Source organism: Pongo abelii, chromosome 4 (assembly GCF_028885655.2).
Source record: "Pongo abelii isolate AG06213 chromosome 4, NHGRI_mPonAbe1-v2.0_pri, whole genome shotgun sequence".
NCBI lineage: Eukaryota > Metazoa > Chordata > Mammalia > Primates > Hominidae > Pongo > Pongo abelii.
In genome coordinates, this window is record NC_071989.2 from 15,046,893 (window position 1) to 15,070,965 (window position 24,073).

The 24,073-nt window shown below is 40.7% G+C and overlaps 1 protein-coding gene and 1 long non-coding RNA gene across 3 annotated transcripts in view; one reads left to right on the forward strand and one right to left on the reverse strand.

Moving 5' to 3' along the window:
* OTULIN (OTU deubiquitinase with linear linkage specificity) overlaps window positions 1-24,073 on the forward strand; it is a 36,699-nt gene that overhangs the window by 5,626 nt on the left and 7,000 nt on the right. Inside the window, exons 2-6 of the mRNA XM_002815441.6 lie at window positions 5,266-5,342; window positions 11,036-11,130; window positions 13,814-13,957; window positions 19,917-20,042; window positions 22,510-22,779. Of these exons, the coding sequence (XP_002815487.1) occupies window positions 5,266-5,342; window positions 11,036-11,130; window positions 13,814-13,957; window positions 19,917-20,042; window positions 22,510-22,779 (712 nt within the window). The remainder of the gene's footprint in view (window positions 1-5,265; window positions 5,343-11,035; window positions 11,131-13,813; window positions 13,958-19,916; window positions 20,043-22,509; window positions 22,780-24,073) is intronic.
* On the reverse strand, window positions 8-23,133 carry LOC129059333 (uncharacterized). Of its 2 annotated transcripts, XR_008525141.1 has the most exons (5): window positions 22,676-23,113; window positions 15,175-15,299; window positions 13,804-14,141; window positions 12,727-12,829; window positions 8-126 (listed from the first exon to the last, which is right to left on the reverse strand). It is a non-coding gene; the product is annotated as an uncharacterized LOC129059333 (long non-coding RNA). The 2 variants fall into 2 exon arrangements; XR_008525142.1 differs by lacking the exon at window positions 8-126 and having other exon boundaries at window positions 12,642-12,829; window positions 22,676-23,133.

Consider the following 24,073-nt stretch of genomic DNA (forward strand, 5'->3'; position numbering starts at 1 on the left):
CAGAAGAGGGGTGGAATTTTGGCCTGGGTGCCGGTACTTTCCTGTATTTGATGTGTTGTTCACCCATCCCTGAACCGCAAAGTGGTGAAGAAAGGCTGGGTTGAGTGGTCTTTGCTTTTCCTGTGCCTGTGTGGGAAGGTGTGTTAGTGTAATATTGGTTGACACTGTCTCACCAACATTGCCTTAGTGTTGCCATTAGTCTCATAGGAGAGGCTAAGTTAAGTATGAACTGCAGGGTTCAAGTCCAGAGAGTTGAATTAAAAAAAGCCATACTTAGTTCTTATAGACAACTAAGGGGAACAACTTTTAAAAGGTTCATAATTGTGAGGGATTAAAATTCTGTCTTGTTAGCTTTGCATATACATTAGAATTGATGTTTTTCTATACGTATTTACTTGAATCAAAAATTGAAAAACTGGCTTCACAGAAATGCCTTCTGCTTCACTAAGCTCTGCTTTTAACTCACAGCTTTTGCTTTTGGGAATAGTATAATTTTGTGTCTGTACAGTAAGCATGTTTAAAATAAGTTTTCAAAAGTTGGTTGGTATGCAGGTCTTTGAACAGAGCAAGTGGTACCAGTTATAATTTAGTATGCAACGTTATATAGCTTACTCAGTTGGATATGTTGCCTTAATATCAAAAATAAAATATTTTATCTCTAGGTTAAGAGAAAATAGGTAAATAGGCCGGGTGCGGTGGCTCACACCTGTAATCCCAGCACTTTGGGAGGCCGAGGCAGGTGGATCACCTTAGGGTCAAGAGTTCAAGACCAGCCTGGCCAGTGTGGTGAAACCCCGTCTCCACTAAAAATACAAAAATTAGCTGGGTGTGGTGGCAGATGCCTGTAATCCCAGTTACTCAGGAGGCTGAGGCAGGAGAATTGCTTGAACCCGGGAGGCGGAGGTTGCAGTGAGCCAAGACTGTGCCGTTGCACTCCAGCCTATGCAATAAGAGCGAAACTCCGTCTCAATAAAAGAAAATAGGTAAATATTGTTTAATAGGAACTTGAAAATATACACTTTAAAATAATGCCATGGTGCAAAACTAAGAATTTTCTAACTAGGAATTGTTAGCATTTGCTTTTAAAATTTAGGCTGAGCACGGTGGCTCACACCTGTAATCCCAGCTCTTTGGGAGATCAAGGCGGGAGGATCTCTTGAGCCCAGGACTTTGAGACCATCCTGGACAACGTAGTGAGACCCTGACTCTATAACAAATTTTAAAAATTAGCCAGATATGGTGGTGCATGCCTGTGGTCTCAGCTACTTGAGTCTGAGGTGGGAAGACTGCTTGAGCCCAGGAGGTCGAAGCTGCAGTGAGCTGTGGTTGCACGGCTGTAGTCTAGTCTGGGCAACAGAGTGAGACCCTTTCTCAAAAAACATATATATAATTTTTTAAATCGGCTTAATTATTTTTAAGTTGTACATATTTATGGGGCACATAGCGATGTTTTGGTACACATAACTATAGTGATCAGGGTAATTAGCATGTCCATCATCTCAAACATTTATCATTTCTTTGTTTTGGGAACACTTAATATCCTTCTAGCTGTTTGAATCTATATAGTAGATTATTAACTGTAGTTATCCTACAATGGTATAGAACACTAGAACTTACTCCTTCTATCCAGCTGTAATTTTATCCTTTACTCATATCCTTTAACAAATTTTAACTGTGGAATTGAGGGTGACTGCCAGAAAATCAAGTCATTTAGACTTTGGCTTAACTTTTCTTTACCACACAACTTTTTGCTCTGGTGATCACCTGAGTCTTTGAGCTTCAGTGGTTTCTTTTGTGTCAGAGTGGATACCTCCCCACTGCCACCCCAACTTGACACACAAAAGGTTGCCAAATCCCTTTTCCTCATTATTTTATTATCTTCCCATCCCATAACAAAAACGTAAACTTAACCTCTATCTGTTTCAGATTCCTGGCCTTTAGTATCATTTCATTTTGTCATTGTTTTCAGCTTTATTATTTTAATACTTAAAAAATTAAAGCAAAAGTTTATCGAGTGAAGTATTTTTAAAATAAAGTTATTATTTTTTGCTCTGTTTCTTCCTCTCTTTCTCTTTGCTTATCTTTCTGTTAGACAGGTAACTATTTCATTCTGCCTGCGAAATGTCCTCCTTCCTGAATATGTTGATTGCGTTTCATTGCTCAAACCTAAAACTTATTCTTCGGGATTATTTTTTAAAATTTAATTAATTAACTAATCAATATTTTTTAGTGACAGGGTCTCACTCTGTTGCCTGGGTGGGAGTGCAGTGGTGTGATCATAGCTCACTGCAGCCTCCAACTCCTAGGCTTAAGTGATCCTCTCTCCTCAGCCTCCTCTGTAGGGGGGATTACAGGTGAGTGCCAGCATGTCCAATTACTTTTTTTTTTTTTTTTTTGTAGAGGTGGAGTCTTGCTTTATGCCCAGGCTGGTATTGAACTCCTGGCTTTAAGCAGGATTATTTTTATTTTAATGGTTGCCTTTAGTAAAGGCTGTATTACATTTTCTGTATGTCCTTGGTGGCCATGAAGTTAGCAGATGTTTGTGCTCAGGAGCTGAGTGAAATTCAGTTGTGGTTAAAGCACTTTGATTATACTCTGGTTCTCTTATTCTTCCATTTCTGCTTTGCTTTTTTCATATATCCTGAATCTCTGCTCTTTATTTCCAGTAATTCCCCGTTCAGCTTCCCTTTGCATTTAGTTCTCCTGTTTGTTCTGCTGTTTGTTTGTTTCCTTTCCTTTCCTGTTGGCCTTTGTAGGAATTTGTACTTGTGGGATGGAGAGTTGCTTGTTTAGAGAACCTCCTCTTGGCATTGATGTTGGATTTTGGTTATTTTGTAGATTAAAAAGAAAGAGAACAAAAGTGGAGCCAAATGTGCATGTAGTATAGCCACAGATTTTGCTCGAAGTACAGTTTTCATAGACTTAGACTAAAGAACTGGAAGAGGAACCATCTAGCTTACACGGCCTCTTCCAGTCTTCTCATTTTGAAGATGAGAAAACTCAGGCCGTGGGGAAGTGGCTTGCCCGAAGATATGTGCCTCTGATAATGATACTATGAAAGTGCTTTGCTTAAATGTCTGTTTTACAGGATTGGAATTTGTCCCTTATTTTATAAAGCGCGGAAAGAGGCTGAAAGATGTCGTTAAATTATTGAGAGAAGAACGAACACATCTGGTCACTTTTTATTTTAGGACTTTGATGTATGGTCCCCATGAATCAGGTTTCTGTTTGTTTTTACCTCTGGCATGGGCTCTAAGGATGACATCACACTTTTTACTTGAAATCTCACTGGAAGCAAAAGCACATGGAAAGTACCTTTTTCTGATACTTGTTCCCTCACCCCCACAACGTTAAAATACACACAGTTATACATTTAGAGAGAAAAAAAGAAATAAAAATTGATAATTGGTCAGATTGTTCGTTAATACTTTGCAACAGTGGATATAAAATGAGAATAAGAATAGCTTACTTAATTTTGAGTGCTAATTATTTTCCATGTATCTGTTTCTTAAAAAAGCCCTTTGAGGTGAATACTCTTGCTGCCCTTTTGACAGGTGGTTAAATCTAGATGCCGAGAGGTGTAGTTACTCTAGTCATAGTTATACATACAGCTAATAAGGACCAGAATAAGGACTAGTTAAATAAACCCTGGCAGTCTAATTCCTGGGTCCCCACTCCAATCATTGCACTCTGGAGAGGGTCTACCCACATGGCGTGTATCGTGATGTGTTTGGCAGGGGGCAGGGTCAGGGGTTGTGGGCCGTTCAGGAAGAGGGAACATCTGAGCAAATCACAGATGTACGGGCACACGATAGTGTTGGTCAGGCGTTTGGACTGAAGTGTGAGTAATGCATAGGGAAATAATGGGATACAGGCTAGAGTGGTGGGTGAGGTCCTAATTTTGACATTGGTTCCCTGAGTGTTTGGGAACCATTGAAAGGTTTTAGTGGGGGACATGTGAGACTTCCTTCCTCAGTCTGGCCCTCCCAGTACCCCTTCTTCATCTGTCTCTTGCCATCTGACTCCTTCCTCTTTCCCCCAGCTGTACTGGGCCATGTACCGGGAGCTGGGCTGATGAGGGAATTGGGGGTAGGGGTATCTCAGTCATTCACTGAATTTTTTTTTTTTTTTTTTTTAGCCTGGCACCTCCTCCTTCCTGTGTTCCATTGGCTCTGCAGCCTTGTGTGAGGATGGGGTATGCTCTCATGAGGCAGGAGTATGGGGAATCGGGGGTCTGATCATTGCTTATGTGAAGGTCAGCTAGTCTCCTTGTTTTCCGCTTAGTGTGTTACTCATGTCCCCGAAGGACTTGATGCCTCCAGTTCCTGAGCCTTTCTGGGGTTCTGCCAGGTTTTCTGGCTTGCCTGCCATGGATGCCCATCTACCAGCCTTGGCTTCCCTGTCCTGTGTCATTTACCACTCCATCTGCTTTCCAGCTCTTTGGATTTTCACCTGTCTTCTGGTTTCATGAAAGATAGAATTGGGGTTTCTGTTTCCCTTTATTGTCGTTGTGGGGTGAATCTTGAGGGACAAGGGGGGCATCTTCAAACCAGAAGTCCCATTCTTCATCTTTGTCTAGCATCTAGTGGATTTTTTCCCTTTGTAGTACTTAGTGGGCTCTTGCTAGTTAACTAAAGTACTAGAGACTAGGAAGCTCTGAGTAAGAAGTCGGTAGTAGTGGGCAGTGGGAATCTATGTAACAGCTGCGTGGGTGGCTGGTTGATTGTGGGGTCAGGAAGCAGGAGGATTTCGAGGTTTTTTAGCTTTGGCGATTTGTAATAACTGATGGTCTCTTCTTGTTTTTAAGGTAGCTATTGTCAGGTTTGCTTGTGACACGTTACAAAGGTCGGCAATGGGGCCTGCATTCCTATATAAATATTTTTATCAGCACTATCTCCATTCTTGGAACTTGACAGAATCAGTTCAGGAGCTTCACTAATAAGATGCATGCTGTGATGTCTAGATATATAGTTGAGGCACTAATAGGCATTACAATTAAAATGCCTTCAGAGCTACCTAGCAAATGAAGTGATGTAACTTGTCTTATTTCAGTAAGAAATTCTGAAGTAGAAGAAAGTGGTGAGATAGAAACGTAAGCATCTTTATTCTTAAGATAGAAGACTCATATTTTATCAGATTATCATCATATAAAGTGAAAAAAGTTAAACCCTTAGTGTATTATGCATTTTATAAGCAGCTGTATAATAGGACGGAAAATGTCAGTGCAACAAGTGTTTGAAAATGTCTGCTTTGGTGTAATTTCAGTGAGGAGGACATGTACCGTGCTGCAGATGAAATAGAAAAGGAGAAAGAATTGCTTATACATGAAAGAGGGGCATCAGGTATGTTTGGAATTGTTTTGTTTATAGAGTTCTTACTGTTTATAGCAGAAAATGCAGTTAAATCCGTATATCCATTTTCATAAAATATCAATAAAATATTCTTATGTATATGGTCTTACCTACATTGATTGTTTTGCTGAAGTATGTTTAGAGAATGTTTCCTGAGGTTTTTAAATTTTAATGCTAGCATTCCCTCTGCATTCTTTACATTCATATCATTTTTCACACCTATGAGGATTGTTTTGTTTAATCTCTTGACACCGTCCTCTCTTGGTTCTTGATTTCCTTATATTCTTAGAGGGAGAGTTCAGATTCGAAGTGCATTTTTCATTTCAAATGGAAAGACTTAACTGAGAAACTGGCTGTGCACATCTTTGCATGCAGATGGCCATATGAATGTGATTAAGTAATAAGAAAGACAGTGATGGGATCAGTAGCACAGAGTCTCATCGTTTTGTGATTTCATGTCTGTGTTTTTCTTGTCTTGCCTGATCTTACCCCAACCAGGACCCATTGCTGCTGGAGTAAGGTGTTACTCCTGGACCCCTCCGCTGGTCCGTGGAGACTTGGCTGGCAAGGTTGCATGTGATGTACATCCTTAGTTCCCTGACTGACCTCATGCAGGAGCTGCATAGGGATACTCTGATTTTGGGATACCCCGTGAATAATCACAAGTGGCATTTTCTCTTTCATTACCTGTGTAATGTATAAGGAGACTTCAACAAGGTTGTGGAAAAGTGGAATTGAAAGATAGAAGGCTGGGTGTGGAGGATCATGCCTGTAATCCCAGCACTTGGGGAGGCCGAGGCGGGCAGATTGCTTGAGTCCAGGAGTTTGAGACCAGCCTGGGCAAACAAGGAGACCTTGTGTCTACAAAAAATACGAAAATTAATCGGGCATGGTGGTGTACGTTTGTGGTGCCAGCTACTCAGGAGGCGGAGGTGGGAGGATCGCTTGAGCCTGGGAGTTTGAGGATGTAGTGAGCCGTGATCGCATTACTGCACTCCAACCTGGGTAACAGTGAGACCTTGTCTCAAAAAAAAAAAAAAAAAAAAAAAAAAAGAAAAATAAAAATGTAAACCTTATTTCTTAGCATAAGCTCCATCAGTTTCAAGCCACTTTTAAATGATGGTACCAGCCATTTGTTGGACTCATCCCTAAAGAACTGACAGGCCTGGGAATTTAACAATGTGAATGCAGCAGTCTTTTTTGCATTATAAGCTGAAGAAAAATGTGTGTCCTTTAAAGCCTTCTTAAGATTAAGAAACAAAGTCAGAAGGAGCCAGATCAGGACTTGTAAGGTGGATGCCTAATGATTTCTCATTGAAATTCTTGCCGTTGTTTGAGAGGAAGGAGCAGGAGCATTGTTGTGACGCAGAAGGACTCTTGGTGAAGCTTTCTCTGGCATTTTTCTGTTAAAGCTTTTGCTTTCTCAAAACACTCTCAGATATTAATTGTCCTTTGGCCCTTCAGAAAGTCAACAAGCAAAATGCCTTCAACATCCCAAAAAAAACTGTTGCCCTGAACTTTGCTCTTGACCAGACTGCTTTTGTTTTGACTGGACCCCTTCCCCTTCTTGGTGGCCATGGCTTGGAATGTGCTTTGTCTTCAGGATCATACTGGTGAAGCCATGTTTCATCTCCTGTTAGAATTCTTCGAAGAAATGCTTTGGGGTCTTGATCCCAGTTGTTAAAAATTTCCCTTGAAAGCTTTGCTTCGTCAGCAGCTGATCTGGATGTGGTTTTGGCACCCACGGAGTAGAAAGTTTGCTCAACTGTAATTTTTTGGTCAGAATTGTGTAAGGTGAACCAGTTGAGATGTCTATGATGTTGGCTATTGTTTCTGCTGTTAATTGTCGGTCCCCTTCAATTAGGGCACAAACAAGTTTAATATTTTCCTCCTGAATTGGTGTGAATAGTCTGACGCTGCAGGTTTCATCCTCAACATCATCATGTCCCTTCTGAAAATGAGTTATCCATTTGTAAGCTGCTGATTCTTTGGGGGCACTGTCCCTATAAACTGTTTATAAATCATAAGTGATTTCACCATTCTTTCACCTATGCTTTACCATAAATTTGATGTTTTTTCTTGCTTTAATTTTAGCAGAACTCATGTTGCTCTAATAGGGGCTCTTTTCAAGCTGATGTCTTATCCTTCTTAGTGCCTTAGACTAGATCCTGTTCATACATGTTATAACAAGTTAGTATGAGTTTATTATGGTGCAAAAAAAAAAATTGAAATCCATCCATAGCTTTTTCATAAAACTCATTTTCCATGAACCTTAGAAGACCCTTGTCTGTGCTCTTTTGTTTTGAGAACTGGCTTCTGTTTTTGGTGAACAAAAGCATTGTCATGTGTGATTAGGAACAAATGATACACAGTGTGGTTTTTATAATACTTTTTGAGCCTTCCCCAAGCAATTGGTGAACTCTTCACTGTGGTAGCCACAGGAGATATTCTTTGTAGTGATGTGTTGCCGGGCCGCACTGTTCCAGTCTTCCGTGAAACTTCAAGAATGCTCAGTCTCTACTCTGTGGTTGTTCAAAATTTCGTGTAGGGTGCAGTGTCCTCATTAGTCAGATTCCTAAGAAGAAAGTGCGTATTCAGCTGGTGTTTGTTACCGCTGACAGTCCTTCACCCTGTAGGCTCTCTGTTGTGATTCTCTTCTGTCTGGCATTGTACCCCACACAGGCAATCAAGCTTTATGGTGGGTCTTGTAACTCCTAGCTTTAGTCTGAGAGTGAAATGGATCCCTTTACACTTCTCACATCATCTCAGACCTTCTGGGTTCATTGTCCTTCCTGAAATAACATTTGTTACCCTCTCAGAGCCCAGGCTGAGGCAAAAAGTTTTCTTATCCTCTCTGTTAGTGAAAATATTTTTTTCCACCTTGCCTGAGAGTCAGCAAACTATGGTTTCCAGGCCAAATCTGACTTGCCACCTGGTTTTATAGATAAAGATTTTTTGAAACATATTAGTTTACATATTGTCTGTGGTGGCTTTCGTGCATGGTAAAGTTGAGTAGCTGTGACAGAAACCTCATGGCTCTCCAAGCCTTAACTTATTTCCTGTCTGGCCCATTACAGACAAAGATTGAGATTCCCGTCCTATTCCACCCTGTTTGAGAGTCCCTGCTTTCTGGAGGGGTTTCAGTTTTAACTTCACACCTTCTGAGGGTCTGATTCTTGTCTTTGTCACCCATGTGGTGATTAAAGATGAAGCCTCTTGGTTATTTCAACTTGTGGCTTACCACTCTGGTTTTCAACTTCCCTATTTTTCTATTTTTTATTTTTTTGCCATTAGAAATGTCCTTTTTTGAAAACAGCAGCATCTATGTAGTTTGCAACTAAAGAAAGTTGCTTTTGAACTCTGTAAGCTGCTCGAGGTCAGGTACTGCCTTGTCCTGCATCTCCAGCTCCTAGCCTGGTACCTGGCATGTAGTAGCCATTGGAGTCCTCCTCAGAGGACCACAGCAGAATGGGAATTCAGGTACCCATTTTCCCAATCCTTACTACCCTACGTAGGCCTCTAATTCAGCCCTTGACTGTGGCCTGTGGCGTGATCTCTTGGCCTGTGTGAGGCTTGTGCATCCTCCGCTTAGTCATGGGGTGCTGGGTTTGCCCCACCCTCTCCAGGAGGCCAAGTCTTGTCTTGGTGTGCACAGGAATGAGGACTGCATGGAGGAGAGCAGGAAGGTAGATTTCCTTCCCAGGAGGCCCTTTCTGAGCTGGACATGTGCTTTCTGTTCAGGCTCATAACCCTACCTGGAGGAAAAATGTGGACCAATAAGTGTCCTGACTCTGGACATTTGCATTTCTTCCCTTTTGGGCAGGGGAATGGAAAGACAGCTACATGAGAATGCTTCCGTCCACTAAATAGACACGCAAAAAAATATTTCTCGAATGAAAAAAAATGAAGGTTCTTTAAGGATTGGCTGTGCAGCATTGGTCTTTGTGGTCCCTCTATATTATACCTCAGGAGTCTGCTTCACTTTTAAGTGAATCCTGATGTATGCCACAGATAAATATGTCTATGTTATCTGTGTATGTATTATTTTCCCTTTTATGTAAAAAGTTACTTTTCTTTATAAAAGAATTCACAATGAGATTATTAAAAATCAGCAGTTCTTAAGAGTTTACTTAAAAAAAATTTTTTTTAAATTTTCCTAAACTGCAAGGAGGATTTAGGGCGTCGTTTGTGCTCCTAATCATCCTGTCACCCATCACACCCTGGTTTATAAGTGCTTGTTGTCTTTTCTTCTCCAGCAGTCCATAAGCCCCTTGAGGATAGAATCCTGTCTTCATCACCTTTTATCCCCAGTTCCTAGCTCAATATTTGGTACATTTTAGACAGTAAATATTTGTTGAATTTAGTTTAAAACATTTTTATTTTATGTACAACTTGCTCAGGAGTAAATATGTTGTAAGGTACTTCTGTATTCTAAAATCATTGCTAGCATCTACGTCTTCAGTAATTTAAAAAGGAAGTCAAGATGTGTGGGAGAATTTACCTCTTTTTCTTCCTAAAACACACACGCAAATATGTGCATGTACGTGTATATGCACATACCACAAAATCAAACCCCAAACCATATATATTAAACTAGGGAAAATATAAAGGCCATTTTTTTTTCACTATAACATTTGTCTGATGGTGAGTTGTATTTTTAATTTTGGGGGATGTGTTGTTAGAGTAGGTGAGGTCCGTGGATTAACAAACATGGAGAGTTCTGTTAGTTTCTGGTTTATTATGGACTACTTTTAGCTTTTTGGGATCAGGGTAGGACATAAATACATTAAGATAATTAAATGTAATTTTTATTATAGTAGATGTTATTTCTTTGTATAATGGTTATAAACTGATTACTCATTGTTAGAAGTGTTTTCTCATAGTTCAGACTGTCGCATCTGTAATTTGATTAGAAAAGTATTCATGAGCACCTGTGTGTCAGTGCAGCTCCAGATGCTGAGGACACAACACAACTGAGAAACAAAACAAAGTCCCTGCCCTCAAGGAGCTCATGTTTTACTGTGTTTTTGTATGGGTGTGTGTGGGGGGTGGTGGGTGAGTGGTACAGAAAAATATTTCAGGTGTTGATGAGTGCTAAGAAGAAAAACCAAATGGTATAAGAGGAATAGAGAGCAAAAGTGTGCATGATACGATGATACAAGCTGCCAGTTGACCCTGGAGCAGAGGCCTGCGTGGAGGGAGGGAGCAGCTCTACAGGTGCGGGGAAGAGCAAGCCAGGTGTGTTGGAGAGTATTGGGAGGCTGTAGCTGGGGCTGGAGCCCAGTCAATGTGGGGAATGGTAGGAGCAGAGACCAGAGAGGCAGAGAGGGGGGACTATATGAGGAATAAGGCCATGAGGCAGGAGCCCCTGGAGCTCTCTGAGCCCAGGAGTGATTGATACCATCTGATTCACGTTTAGATGGATCATCCTGGCTAGCTATCATGTGGAGAATGGTCTGGAGAGTGTGGTGGCAAGGGACACCCATTGGGAGACCCCTGTGATTATCTAGGGGTGAGGTGATGGTGGTCTGGACCAGCGGGTAGGCAGTGGTTGAATTCTGGATTTTTTGACCTGAAGAAAGAAAATGAAGAGTGAAGGGTAACCCCCAACTGAAGCAGTATTCTGATTATGCTTTGATTTATTATTTGCTTTTTTTTTTTTTTTTTTTTTAATTCTTTAACAGAACCGAGATTAAGCGTAGCTCCTGAAATGGATATCATGGACTACTGCAAAAAAGAATGGAGGGGAAATACACAGAAAGCAACGTGTATGAAAAAGGTATGACACAGAGGTGCACATATTTCAGGTCTTTCAAATAGTCTGTCATAAGTTGTTTAATATGTCATTTGATATTTTTAGACATTAGTTAAAATGACTGCTATAGACGTTATTATTGGTGTTCTAATTTTAGAGATAAGGAAATAGACTCCAAAGATAAGGGTTTTGTTTTAAGTCACAGTATTAATATAGAATCAGCATCAGTTATTCAGTGACGCAGGTTCTTTGAAAAACACATAAATGACTCTGCTGTTCAGAGTTGGGCCAGCTGTTGGTTGTCCTCTTGGGGCCATTTGGGAATGTCCTTTTTGGTCTGGTGTTATAAAATAAAAGCCTCAGGCCAATTCCACACTCCTGCTTTCCACAGCACGTTGGGTTTGCTTACACACCCTCTGGTCCTGGGGCCTAGAACCTTCATGGACTCCCTACACAGGGGAATCAGGAACTGCTCCCTTCAAGATAGTCTCCAAGGCTGTGGGATGACATTGGAGATTCATATGATGTGGTCCTGCTGTGGCTGTTTGGGCCAGTTCATTACTCAGCTCAGACACCATGGCCTACATACACCACATAGCTGATCAAGCAGGAGACCCTGTGGGCTCTACCCTCAGATGTATACCAAATCCAGTATTATCAGTAGGGTGAACCATGTGAATTGCTCAAAAACAGTCAAATAACAGATTTAACTTAAGACTTCCATGACCTCTTGAAACCTCTGGGTTTATCTTTTGCTCATTTTTCTCTTGGGATTATTTACATTATGAATTTGAATGCACTTCTTATATATTAGAGATACTGACTGTCATATTTAATAGAAATATCTTTAACATTTTTTTGGTTAGGATTTTAAATTTTTAAATATTTGAATATTTAGTCTTTTCCTCAGAGCTCGTTTTTATAGAAAATAATTGCTCATCTTTCAGCATGTACCTCAACTGCCCATGGGCTGACTTTAGAAAAATCTAGCTCCCACTTGTAAAGCTCTGAGAGCAGGTGGTAGTTCTCTACAAGTCCGATATGTAGATGTTTTGTGTTTTAGGCGTTTGTTAGAGAACTCAATTATGAAACACCTGGAATTCTTAGTTCCTGCCAGAGGTTAAGAACATTTATATTTTTGCTAAATATGCTGTTGGTCACTTGCAGATTTTCCAACCTCTAGCCCATCAGGACCCATGGCAGTAATTAGAGCATCTCAGATGCCTGAAAACAGCTTTCACCTCCATTCTATTTTAGTCCTTATTGGCGTAATTGTCTGTTTTTGTTTCAAATATTCTTTTGGAAGTAAGTTTCTACAAACTCAGATATAATTTTATTCTGAAATAGCGTGAGTAATTTACGCATTTGGAAAGGTACAATTGCAGTTGAATTTGCATACGTATTCTGGGGTAATTGAGGTTTACCATAGGCAAGAAGTACATAATTATTAGTAGGTGTGATTCTGCCTGATGGAACCTTATGTGTTACAGTGGTTGGACCACTAAATAAAAATGCAACCCTCAAAATGTTGTTTTGGGGAAAAAAAGTACTTTTATATTCACTTAAAACATCATCCTATGACTTGAATCTTGAAAACAGCTAGTAATGAGATTCTAGTACCTGGACACACAGGACAGAGGTGGTCTGCACTGCGTCCACTCCACGATGAGGGTAACACTTCTTTCTTTGTGTGAGTGCAGGGTAGGAAGTGGGTCTTGAGTGACTGTCAAGGAAAAGTTGGATGAGTTAAGGGGCTGACTTGACCCAGGGTCAGGGAGATGGTGGGCAGTTCAGTCAGTCTCAAGGACTGTGCATGTGTCTAGCTGGAGAAGCCAGGCAACATGCCTGCTGGGGGACTGGACTCACTAGGATTTTTTGGTGTCTTTTCAGGGTACGTTTCAGAATGGTCCATTGGATGGCTGTTTCTGAGTGCCCAAGCATGTCACTGAATATTTTCATTTCTTTGTTTCACTTCCAGACTGAGCAAGAGTGACGCTTCACTTAAAAAAAGAAAAGAAGGCGGGGCGCAGTGGCTCATGCCTGTAATCTCTGCACTTTGGGAGGCAGAGGCAGGTGGATCATCTGAGGTCAGGAGTTCAAGACCAGCCTGGCCAACATGATGAAATCCTGTCACTACTAAAAATACAAAAAATTAGCTGGGCTTGGTGGCACATACCTGTAATCCCAGTTACTCAGGAGGCTGAGGCAGGATAATTGCTTGAACCCGGGAGGCCGAGGTTGCAGTGAGCCGAGATTGTGCCACTGCACTCCAGCCTGGGCAACGAGCAAAACCGCATCTCAAAAAAAGAAAAGAAGGCTAACAGAATTATTCAGCCATCTCCTGGCATATAGACTTTTATATATACATGCACATACACAAAGCACCCCTGCCCCGCTTTGTGTTTTGGAAACTTGGGGTTTTTCTGTATTTTTTTAGTAGGAAAATATAAACTTAGTTTAGCTGTCTCTTTTCTTGCCTTTTTTTTTTAAAAGAGTTTAGGGTCATTTGAAACACAGATTAAACCCTTCAAAATGTTGTTTGCCAGTGAGTAAATGTTAAAACAATTGCCTAGAAAGGGACATAAAACTCCCAACTTTGGGCATCCTCCCAGTGATCCCAGGCCAAGCTTTTTCCACAGGAATGAAACTTTCTCTGCTATCTCAAGTCAGTAACGACCATTTTGAATTCTTTCATACCTTTTCCCAGGGCTATGAGGAAGTTTCTCAGAAGTTCACCTCTATACGGCGAGTCCGTGGTGATAATTACTGTGCACTGAGGGCCACGCTATTCCAGGCCATGAGCCAGGCTGTGGGGCTGCCGCCCTGGCTGCAGGACCCAGAGCTCACGCTGGTACGCTGCTGCTGCAGGTTTGAGTCCAAAATGTTTCAAACAATTTTTGTGAGAAAACTTTCCCTTTCTGTCCATGCTACCTTCTAGTATCATCTGCAGTATGATGTCAGCATGTGCGTTTATTCAGTTTTGTGTGGCTGGGATGATTTCACATAGTTAAATGACCAAAAATAATTGGTGTTTCCTAGAAGAGAAAAATGATAAAATTTATATGAACAATTTAGTTGAATTAGAGAGCAGATGTTTATATAAAGCACTTAGGAACAGTTCGATTTCAATTTTGGTGTTTATTTTAAGTTGGCTGTATATGTTACTATTTGAGAACCTGCTAGGGTTTTAGAATACACATTTCTTTAGTTTTTAGCTATAATTCAATAAATTAGTACTTTTGGCTAAGTGTGAGGATTGGCTTAGTAGGTGGCAGAACAGCAACACTGGAAGAGAGATGATTACTGTCACATGGAGAGGGGCTTCCTGAGGAGCTGAGACTCAGCCTGTCCCAGGCCTGGCCCTCTTTAGTGTTTTAAATGTACCACATGGCAGACATGCACTGGAAATTCATGTGTCTGCATGTCCTGACACGGATAAAGTCATATAGTCGGGTGGGTGATAGACTATCCTGGAAGATTTATTTTTTGGTCAGGAATGATTGGTCAGAGACAGCAATATACCCATGTAACAAATCTGCACATGTACCTTCTGTATCTAAAATAAAAGTTGAATTGCAAAAAAAGAAATGGCCACAGCCACCCAACCTTCAACAGCCACCACCCTGCTCAGTTAGCAGCCATCCACATCGAAGCGAGACCCTCCACCAGCAAAAAGATTACAACTTGCTGAAGGCCCAGATGATCATTAGCATTTTTTACCAACAAAATATTTTTAAATTAAAAAAAAAAGAAACGACAATATGACATTAACTGGAAGAAAATTGAAAGTCTTGTGCTTAAATTTAAAAAATCCCAAACCCAGAAATGCTAGCTGTGGGAGATTGGCCTTATAGCAATTTATGAAAAGAAAGAAAAAGATGTAGGATTTTAATTATGCAAGCCCACTGTGAGCCTGCATGAAATGCGATGGCTAGCAATGATCACAAAGCCCTAGCTGCATTTTATTTTTATTATTTTTATTTTTATTTTTTTTATATTAAGCAAAAAGACCAACCTGGCTGCATTTTAAAATGAATGATGCTAAGAATTAGGCAGTGACAACCCCACCTTGAACCGGGCTGGTCAGAGGCCATCTCGAGCTTGGTGCCTGATAAAGTATCCTCAGCAGATGGAAATGTGGCCAGGATGCCTCATCACATTCTGGGAGCCGTTGAAAGAACTAAGGTATTTTCCTAGAATAAAGAAGACTTTTAGAGGAACTTGTTGTTGACTAAGCTAGAGGTCTTTTAGGTGGATGAGAGATCACACGCTCAGAAGGGCAAAACCAGGACTGATGGATGAAGGATACTCCCCATCTGTTCCGCGATTATTTAATACACCAGCATAAAATCAGCACACCTATATCGACTGTCAAAATGACATCTGGAGCCAAGTGTGGTGGTGCCTGTAGTGTTAGCTACTCAGGAGGCTGGGGTGGGAGGATCACTTGAGCCAGGAGTTCAAGTCCAGCCTGGGCAACATGAGACCCCTTATGTTGGGGAGTCTATTAAAAAAAAACCAAAACCAACATCTGGGAAAGATATTTTCTTCTAAGCAAAGATGTATGCCATCTTAAGCAGATTTTTCAGTATTAGCTTATTTCTTTCATATAGAGGCAAGAGAAATGGATATACTAAGCTGTTTTTTCTTTTGTAAATTATGCCATTTATTAGTAAAATATTTCAGAATTGTTTGTCAGTTGGCAAAAGCATTCCTGTGGTTGGATATAAGACCCAGCTAGAGAAGCAAACAATGATTTCACTGTTTTTGCTTTGCCTTGTTTTAACTTCTGTGCTTGACAACTGTAGCTATATATGACACAATTTCTAGATTGTGGTGGTGTGTACCTATGTTCTTAGCTATTCAGGAGACTGTGCTGACAACTGTAGCTATATTGTATTAATCTACAAATCTATATTTCTAGATAGTGACATAATATCCTCCTCAATTTTAGGCAAAATTTTCCTTTTGAGGCTTTACCTTTAAGGAGCTATTTGGATTTATGGACTTACTTGACACTAAATTTGTATTTTTATGCTTTCTGAGAATCGGGTGAATAGTGTCCTAATTAATTAATTAAAGTATAAAATTGCTTTTAAAAAAGTTAGTACAATGTCTCCCCCCCCTTTTTTTTTGCTAGCAGGATATATTGGGTAACATTATCTGCCATATTAAAAATAGTCTGGGTAGATTACATTCAAACTGTAATCACTGTTACAATATATTGCATGTGTGAGTGATGGGGTTTTAAGGTGGTTTTTCTGACTTAATTTGAGTAATGTGAAAATAGTTTTAAAATTCTTAAGTGTTCTTTCCAGTTTCTTTCCTTTTCTATGTGTATCAGCTATTATATTTTTCTGGGAGCATAATTTAATTAGTTGGTCACTTGGTTTGGTTTTTGTCGTCTAACTTTAATTGAATGCCAAGAGGCCTCTGTCAAAGAGAGAAAACACAGTGTACCTGCCTGTGGGTTTGGTTTATGTTTATTAAACGTTGGATCTGAATGTTAGCTGAAGAATGTCTTTGTTCTTTCCTTGCTGTCATCCAGCCAGAGGACTTGTCCTTGTGTTGCTGTTCCAGTCCTCAGCAATTTAACGTAGTTTGAAAACTTGCTTTACCCAGTTCGTTTTATGGTATCACGTCTGAGACATGATTGGATGACAAATTCAAATTCAGCACATGCTTTGTGTTTGAGGGGCCAGTGAAGGAAGGAAGGGACCCATAAGCTTACTCTGGTTGTGCAAATCTCCCAGGTGGCCCGCAGACCCTCCTGTGGATGCCTTTCCATTCCTGTTCTCACTCTGGCCCCCTGGCCCCACAGCCCTTCCCTTGGAAGGTCCACTGTGACAAGGGCTTTGTTGAGTGAGCGTTTCTTGCAGTGTGACTGAAATAAATCAGGGTGGAACCTTTAGTTAGCTTTATCTGCTTCTGTTTGCAGATTGAGAGATGTTCTCTGTGGCATGTTGCTGTCTTCTCTGTCTTTTAGAACATCATTTGGTTTTAGGGTATTAAAGGGAGCTGGGAAAGCTAGACTGAGTGACCCTCCCGTTAATCTATGCTCAGTGAAGGAGACCCGGGCTTCCTTTCTGATGCTGCTCAACTTTGCTGGCCTTGCTCTTTTCCCTGCCCGTGAGGCAGAGCTTTGTCCTTATTGCCCCTCTGACAGTTCGGCTGTCCCTCACCTCCTGTCATCCTGCCCGGATGTCCTGTTTGTTGTTCCCATTTCTGCCCAGATCCCAGTCTCCATGTTTGGCTGCAGCCAGATCATCTGATCCTCACCCCAGCTATGGAGATGGCCTAGCCTGGCTCTCAAATGTGGGACAACACTTTGGTCCCTGAGACGGGGCATCCTTTAGAGCAGGAGTCCTTTGGTTTCCAAGTTCGTTACATTTTATAATGTCTCTGAACTGGTTAGACTGTGACAGTGTTTGCTTAGAGTGAGATAGACTGTGTATCAAAATTTTTTTGTGAGTTTTGGGGATGACACATTTTTATTATTTGCTGTCTGTTGTGGTATCAAGAATTACTGGCATATGCTAGAGAAAACAGGCTGTTTTATAGTTTAGTCACAAACGAGCTGTTTTATAGTTTAGTCTACAAACGAAATGACACCTAAGCTAATTACCTACTTTATTCTTGAATATTTCCAATCACTGTTTCTTGTTTAAATCTGGTTTCTTGCTTAAATTTTCTTTATTCTAATAGAAGTCCAGTGTGCTTAGTGGAAAACAAAGGCTATTTACGTGTGTTCCATGTGCTGTGACCTCTGAAAGCATTTAAAGTTGTGTTCACTTTTTTCTTCTGAATAAATTTGACTTCATTCTTTTCTGATGGCTTTTTTCATGCTTCATTTTTTAAAATTGTCTTAAGGATTTCTGCATTTCCTGGAAGTCTACAACCCTGAACTGTTTGACCAGTGTGTGAAAGGAATCAGAAACAATTATTTCTCTCTGTGTAGTTAGGTCTTCAGGGTCTCCTGAGTAATTCAGTTGAGTACTGTACCTGCTTTTTAGATAACTGTATCATGTCCCCAGATGCTCAGCTGGTCTTCTGGGCTTCCCTTCACCTCATTTCCCAGCTCACATCTGTGTAGCCAGTATTTTCTGCACATTTGTAGTTCTTTGTGCCCAGTTGTAATTTTAGCTTGTTTCCACTTGAGGGCATGTGAGGTTCTTGTGATAAATCTGAGAGACTGAATTGAGGGTTTTGCTGCAGAACTGCCACATGTTGCCGAAACACAGGGCAGTGTGGGCATGGAGTGGGCTGGTGTAGCCCTTAGGTGGGTGGTCATTTGTTATTCTAATAAGATGAGGAGGAGAAGTCCCTCTCCACCCTTAGTGAGTGATGCAGTTCGCCATCACTGTGGTCACAGTGAAAAGTAATTTACATCCCAATCGTGGTTCTGTGTTTTGTAGAAACCACCTTAGTTCACACGATTGCTCTAGGTTGAAAAGGTACAACCAGAATTACTATTTATGAAAGGGTCTTTTAGTCTTACATTCCAGTTGAATGGAAGATTTGGCCTCATTTAAAACTGTATTTATTTTTATGTATTTATTTTTATTCATTTCTTTCTTGCTATATAAAGTTTTTAATTTTTTGGGGATGAGGTCTTGCTCTGTTGCTCAGGCTGAAGTGCAGTGGTGCAGTTATAGCTAACTGTAACCTCAAACTCCTGGGCTCAAGTGATCCTCCTGCCTCAGCCTCCTGAGTAGCTGGGAATACAGGCACATGCCACTGTGCCCAGTGAATTTTTAAACTTTTTTTTTTTTTATAGAAATGGGGTCTTGCTATGTTGCCTGTACTGGCAGAACTGTATTAATAACTGCTAAACAAGGTCAGGTTCCTCATAGGATATTGTACGATTTAATTATTCTTTAATGATCTGTTGACTTGGAGGTGAACTTTTTTTCCTTTCTAAATTTTATAGCAGTGAAGTGACACAGCTGTGCCCAGCCTAATTCTAGGATTTTTCTCCTGACACACCCAAGACTGTTGGAAGAGTCTTACTTCCCATGCTGTCATCAGTCAGGCTGTGCCTCAGCTTGCCTTTCAAACTGCAGATTCTGTTGATAACTAGAGGGAAACAAAGTAACAAATACTCCAGGAATTAAAAAAAAAACGGAAACTAGCAATGTAGTTCAGCTGTCACTTCTATCATGAACTAAGTGAGCACAGCTCCCTTAACCCCTGCCTCTGATTTTCTATTGTATGTTTTATCTTAATATATCGATTAGACAGTTAAACTAGACATAGTATCATTTCTCTGAATGTTAAAACTTGAGTATATGTGTTAACAGTATTTAACTAAACTTTTTCTACCTTTTTTTGGTGGATTTTTTAAATACCAGAAACTAGGTTTTATTTTTCTTATTGGGGAAGGAGCAGGTTTGGCTTCACCCTGGACCTTCTCACATGCTCAGAAGCACTGTCCTGAGCCATGTGTTAGGTGGTGGTTGAGAGGCTGCAGTGAGTCCCATAGCCTGAAGGTGGTTGGTGTGAGGACGTGCTGTGGGGATGGCCTGCTGGGGAATGTCCTGGCTGTGGTTGGAGTCCTGCAAGGCAGATTGTGCTTTGGCTCAACCAAAAGCACCATTTTACTCCAGCAGCCCTCCTCAGGGTGGTACTTTCTAAGTTCCTGACTTCTAGATTTAGGTCCTCCATCCTAAGCCCACATGACAGATTTGCAGAATTAATTCTGGAAACAAAGGTAGGTTTTATAGACTTTGTGGTTTCTTACAGCTTGGATTGTGTGGTGGATTTCTTGGAATGTTAACACTTCTTTATCTCTTTGTTTCTCGATGTTGTAGTTACCAGAAAAACTCATAAGCAAATACAACTGGATCAAGCAATGGAAACTTGGACTGAAATTTGATGGGAAGAACGAGGACCTGGTTGATAAAATTAAAGAGTCCCTTACTCTGCTGAGGAAGAAGGTTTGGAACCTGTAGTGTCCTGTCTGATAAGGGTGAAGCTCTCGTTCTTGCTTGTCCCAGAAGACCAGTTTTTAGTCTTCACTCAGTGGATTTTCAAATGCTTCTGGCTGATTTTTAGGCAAAATGGTTTTAAATGAACTCAAACTCTTCCCACGAGGGCTTTAGTAAAATGGGAAGTACCAACATTATATATTCTTAGAGCAGATGCCATGTACTAGGGTATCAAATAATGAAGTGTTTGACTTTCTTAAAAGGAAACCTTAACAAATATAGTCTTTATTCCAAGTCATATTTATGTTTCAAGAATATAATTTGGTTCCTATTTCTTATATCATTAGTAATTTATTAAATTCTTTCCAATTATGCTCATGTTTTAAGATTCTGCCCATATTTATCAGACTTATTTTCTTTCTCCGTGATTTTCCAGTTAGTAGATTTAGTAACTTGTCTTTAGAAAACTGTCCTGAGAGTTTTTCTGAAACACAATTGTAGGGAGAACTTGGTCTTCTGATTCCTATTGATTTGGTCTTTGAAATTCTGCCTTTGTGTGGCTTTCCACTGTCCCCTCTGGGTTGGGTGTCCTGCTGCACACTGGCTCACACGACCCCTAGCTTGCTTGCATTGAGCAGCTTGGAGCCCTTCTCACCAAGAACCCTGACTGAGGGCCTGTCACTTGCGCCAGGGTGTCGGTGGAGGGTGGTCAGGTAGAGAGGGGTCAGACGTGGACTTTTCAAGGTCCTTCCTAGCACGTCCTTCAAGCAGTGATTTCTGTACTCACATATGGTCTGCTGCTCCCATTAGACTTTCACCTCCACGAGAGACTGTCCTGTGCATTCCTTGACACCCTGTGTCTAGCAGCAGGTCTGGCACATAATAGGTGTTCATTTAGGGCTTTGTTGAATTAGTGAACTGAGGGCCCTGACTTCTTGGAACCTAGTTTTTGCTTAGAAAGATAAGAAATGTTTACTGGAAAATATACTGTCAAAGGAAGTCCAGTAGTTTTATCTTTCTTCTACTATAAAGAAATGGGAGCGAAAGAAGGGAAGAGGGAAATTCCATTCTTGTTACCTGTTGGACTAGAATGCAGGATTTTGTGTTCCCCAGTCCTTGGGTTAGTGGAAGGCTGAGGGCAGGGCTGTAGCCCTGTGGGAGTGAACGAGAGGGCCCTCCAGCGCAACCATAGGTCACAATTTTGTTTTCATTTTTTTAAGGTCTTGTGAAATTGCTATTTCTGCTTTATTAGGTTTTTCTACTATAATTAGACTCTCATTTCTGGGAATGCTTGAGTGGTGCCAATTTGCAATAAGGTTAAAATTACGAATAATCTGAGCCAGCATTACTAACACTTCTATGCCAGGCTCCACACTAAAATTTCATGTGTTATTTAATTCTCACAACTATGAAGGTGGTGTTGCTGTCGTCATCCCTGTTTTTTAGGTGAGGAAACTAAGGCCAGGAGCTCAGTTAAATGCCCTGCAAAAACCACCACAGCTGTTCTGTGGTGAAGCCTTGATTCCATCCTGACTGACTCTAGAGCCATGTCCACGATTGGCAACTTGGTCTAGTTTGGAAAATATGAGATACAGACAAGCATGTACCAGCCTTCAGCCCAAATATTAGAGGGAATTGTATGCAGTCATTACCATTGAAATTCACTCTTGGATTTAAAATCCATAATGGTGTTTGAGAGGGCCACTAGTTATTGTTTATTCATAAGGAATGGTATTTATGTTGGCATCTCTTATTCTCATTCACTGTAACTTAGAAGCACATATATTTGTAGGTTTTCTTTTTTAAAGAGTTTGTCTATATTCACTGAATACCTGACACATTACTTTATTCTTAATCCGGAGTCAATAAGAGTTTCCTGAATGGATTTATTCATCTGACTCTGACTTTGTGGTTTCTTACAGCTTGGATTGTGTGGTGGATTTCTTGGAATGTTAACACTTCTTTATCTCTTTGTTCATATATATTTTTGAGGTTAGAGGGATAAGTTTAGTAAATTATTATTCAGGAGCCCCTACACCCTTCCTTGCCTCTCTTCCATTTAGGAGGGTTGGCTTTGTGTTTCTGGGTGCTAACCCTCCTGTAAGCCCCTTGTAATTGTAGCTGCCCTTCACAGCTTCACACATAGGCTTCACACACGTGTGTTAGCGCTTCCATAAGTGTCTCTGATTGGCTGGTTCAGTCTCATTGCCTGGAAGTTAAGGGAGTCAAAATTTCCACAGCCTCAGTGCTTCTTATTGCATTGTATTTTTCTTTCAAATTAATGGGAGAAAAAGCTGAATAAGGAGTTTGTGTGCTTTAAAGTGTAACATTTTTTAATCTGGAAACCTGAATGTTGTGAGCATTGGTAAGTGACCCATGGTCACTTTTAAAAAATAATTTTGTGCTCATAGTATGGTACTATACCAGGGATTTTTAGAACAAAAATTCTAATGATTACATAACTTTCTTATTGTAGTGGGCAGGCTTGGCTGAAATGAGAACTGCTGAAGCAAGACAGATAGCTTGTGATGAACTATTCACAAACGAGGAGGAGGAATATAGCCTCTATGAAGCTGTAAAATTTCTAATGCTAAACAGAGCCATTGAACTATATAATGATAAAGAGAAAGGAAAGGAAGTACCATTTTTCTCTGTGCTTCTGTTTGCTCGGGACACGTCAAATGACCCAGGACAGCTTCTGAGGAACCACCTGAACCAGGTGGGACACACTGGTGGTCTTGAACAGGTAAGTTGTGCTTTTGAGCATGTATTACCCCAAAATAAAGCAGCTTTACCGATCAAACTTGATGTCATAGTTTTTGTAGGTCAGAAATTCAGGGACAGCTTAGTTGGATGGTTCTGGCTCAGGATCTCATGAGGCCGCAGTTGTATGTTCAGGGCTGCAGTCATCTGAAGGCTTGAATGGGGCTGGAAGATCTACTTCCAATGTTGTTCACTCATGTGGCTGTGGGCAGGAGGCTTCAGTTCCTTACTGGTAGTTAGTAGGAGGGTTCAGTTCCTCACACATAGGCCTCCACAGGGCTGCTTGAGTGTCCTTACAACATGGTAGCTGGCTTCTCAGAGTGATCTAAGCAGAGAGCAAGAAAGAAGCCAAAATGCCTTTTATGACCTAATCTAGGATGTCACACACTGTTACATTGTTTTCTACTTTTTAGAAACAAGTTACTTCATGCATTCCACTCTCAGGAGGGGAATTTGGCTCCACCTTTTTGAATGAGGGCTACCAAAGAATTGTGGACGTACTTTACAGTCACCACCGTTATCTCAACCTGGGCTTTATTCTTCAGAGGGGTGGATGGGACTAGTACCCTTGGCTCTGGGAGGCTACAAATAAATGAAGTACTTGGAAGAGCCATTCGAAGGGTCTTGTTTAATCTTGGCAGCTGTAGCTGCATTAAAAAGAGAAATGGAGTCACCTTAGCCAGTAGAGTTCAGCCTGCTCTTGAATCTTTTACAGATTTGTTAAGTGTGGAGTTTTACACAGAAACCTAGTGCAGTACTATCTCTAAGCCAGTATAGTTGAGTCACCACACCTTGTGCTATCTTTGATGTGTTCATTTTCCTAAAAAGTCTTAATGAGGTTTTTTTTAGTGGAATAGCCAACTGCTAAAGTAGCATTAAGGCTGTTCATCAAAGTGTCACCCTCCTACTTACATAATTGACTCTTGTGCCTGCTTTTTTCTAAAAAGGCCCAAGTGCCATGACAGATACTGCAAGGATTAGAGAGCTGAGTTAGGTTCCATTCTGAGCTGTCCTGGAGTGTGAAGTCTCTTCTTCTGTTACTGCCAAGTGTGTAGGAAGGAGTGTAGACTGATGGTCACTGCTGGGTCAGGCAGGGCTGATGATGGTTATTTTCAAAAATTATCTGTACTCATAATGTGGGTTACTTACGTCTCCTGAACCATAGCAAGTACCTTGCAGTCAAAAGGCTTATAGAGGATGGTTTGCATATTAGACTAAAGTTAGTCTTTTCCGAGACCCTATAAGGTCTGCTGTGATCGTGAGTCCATTCTTTTTTT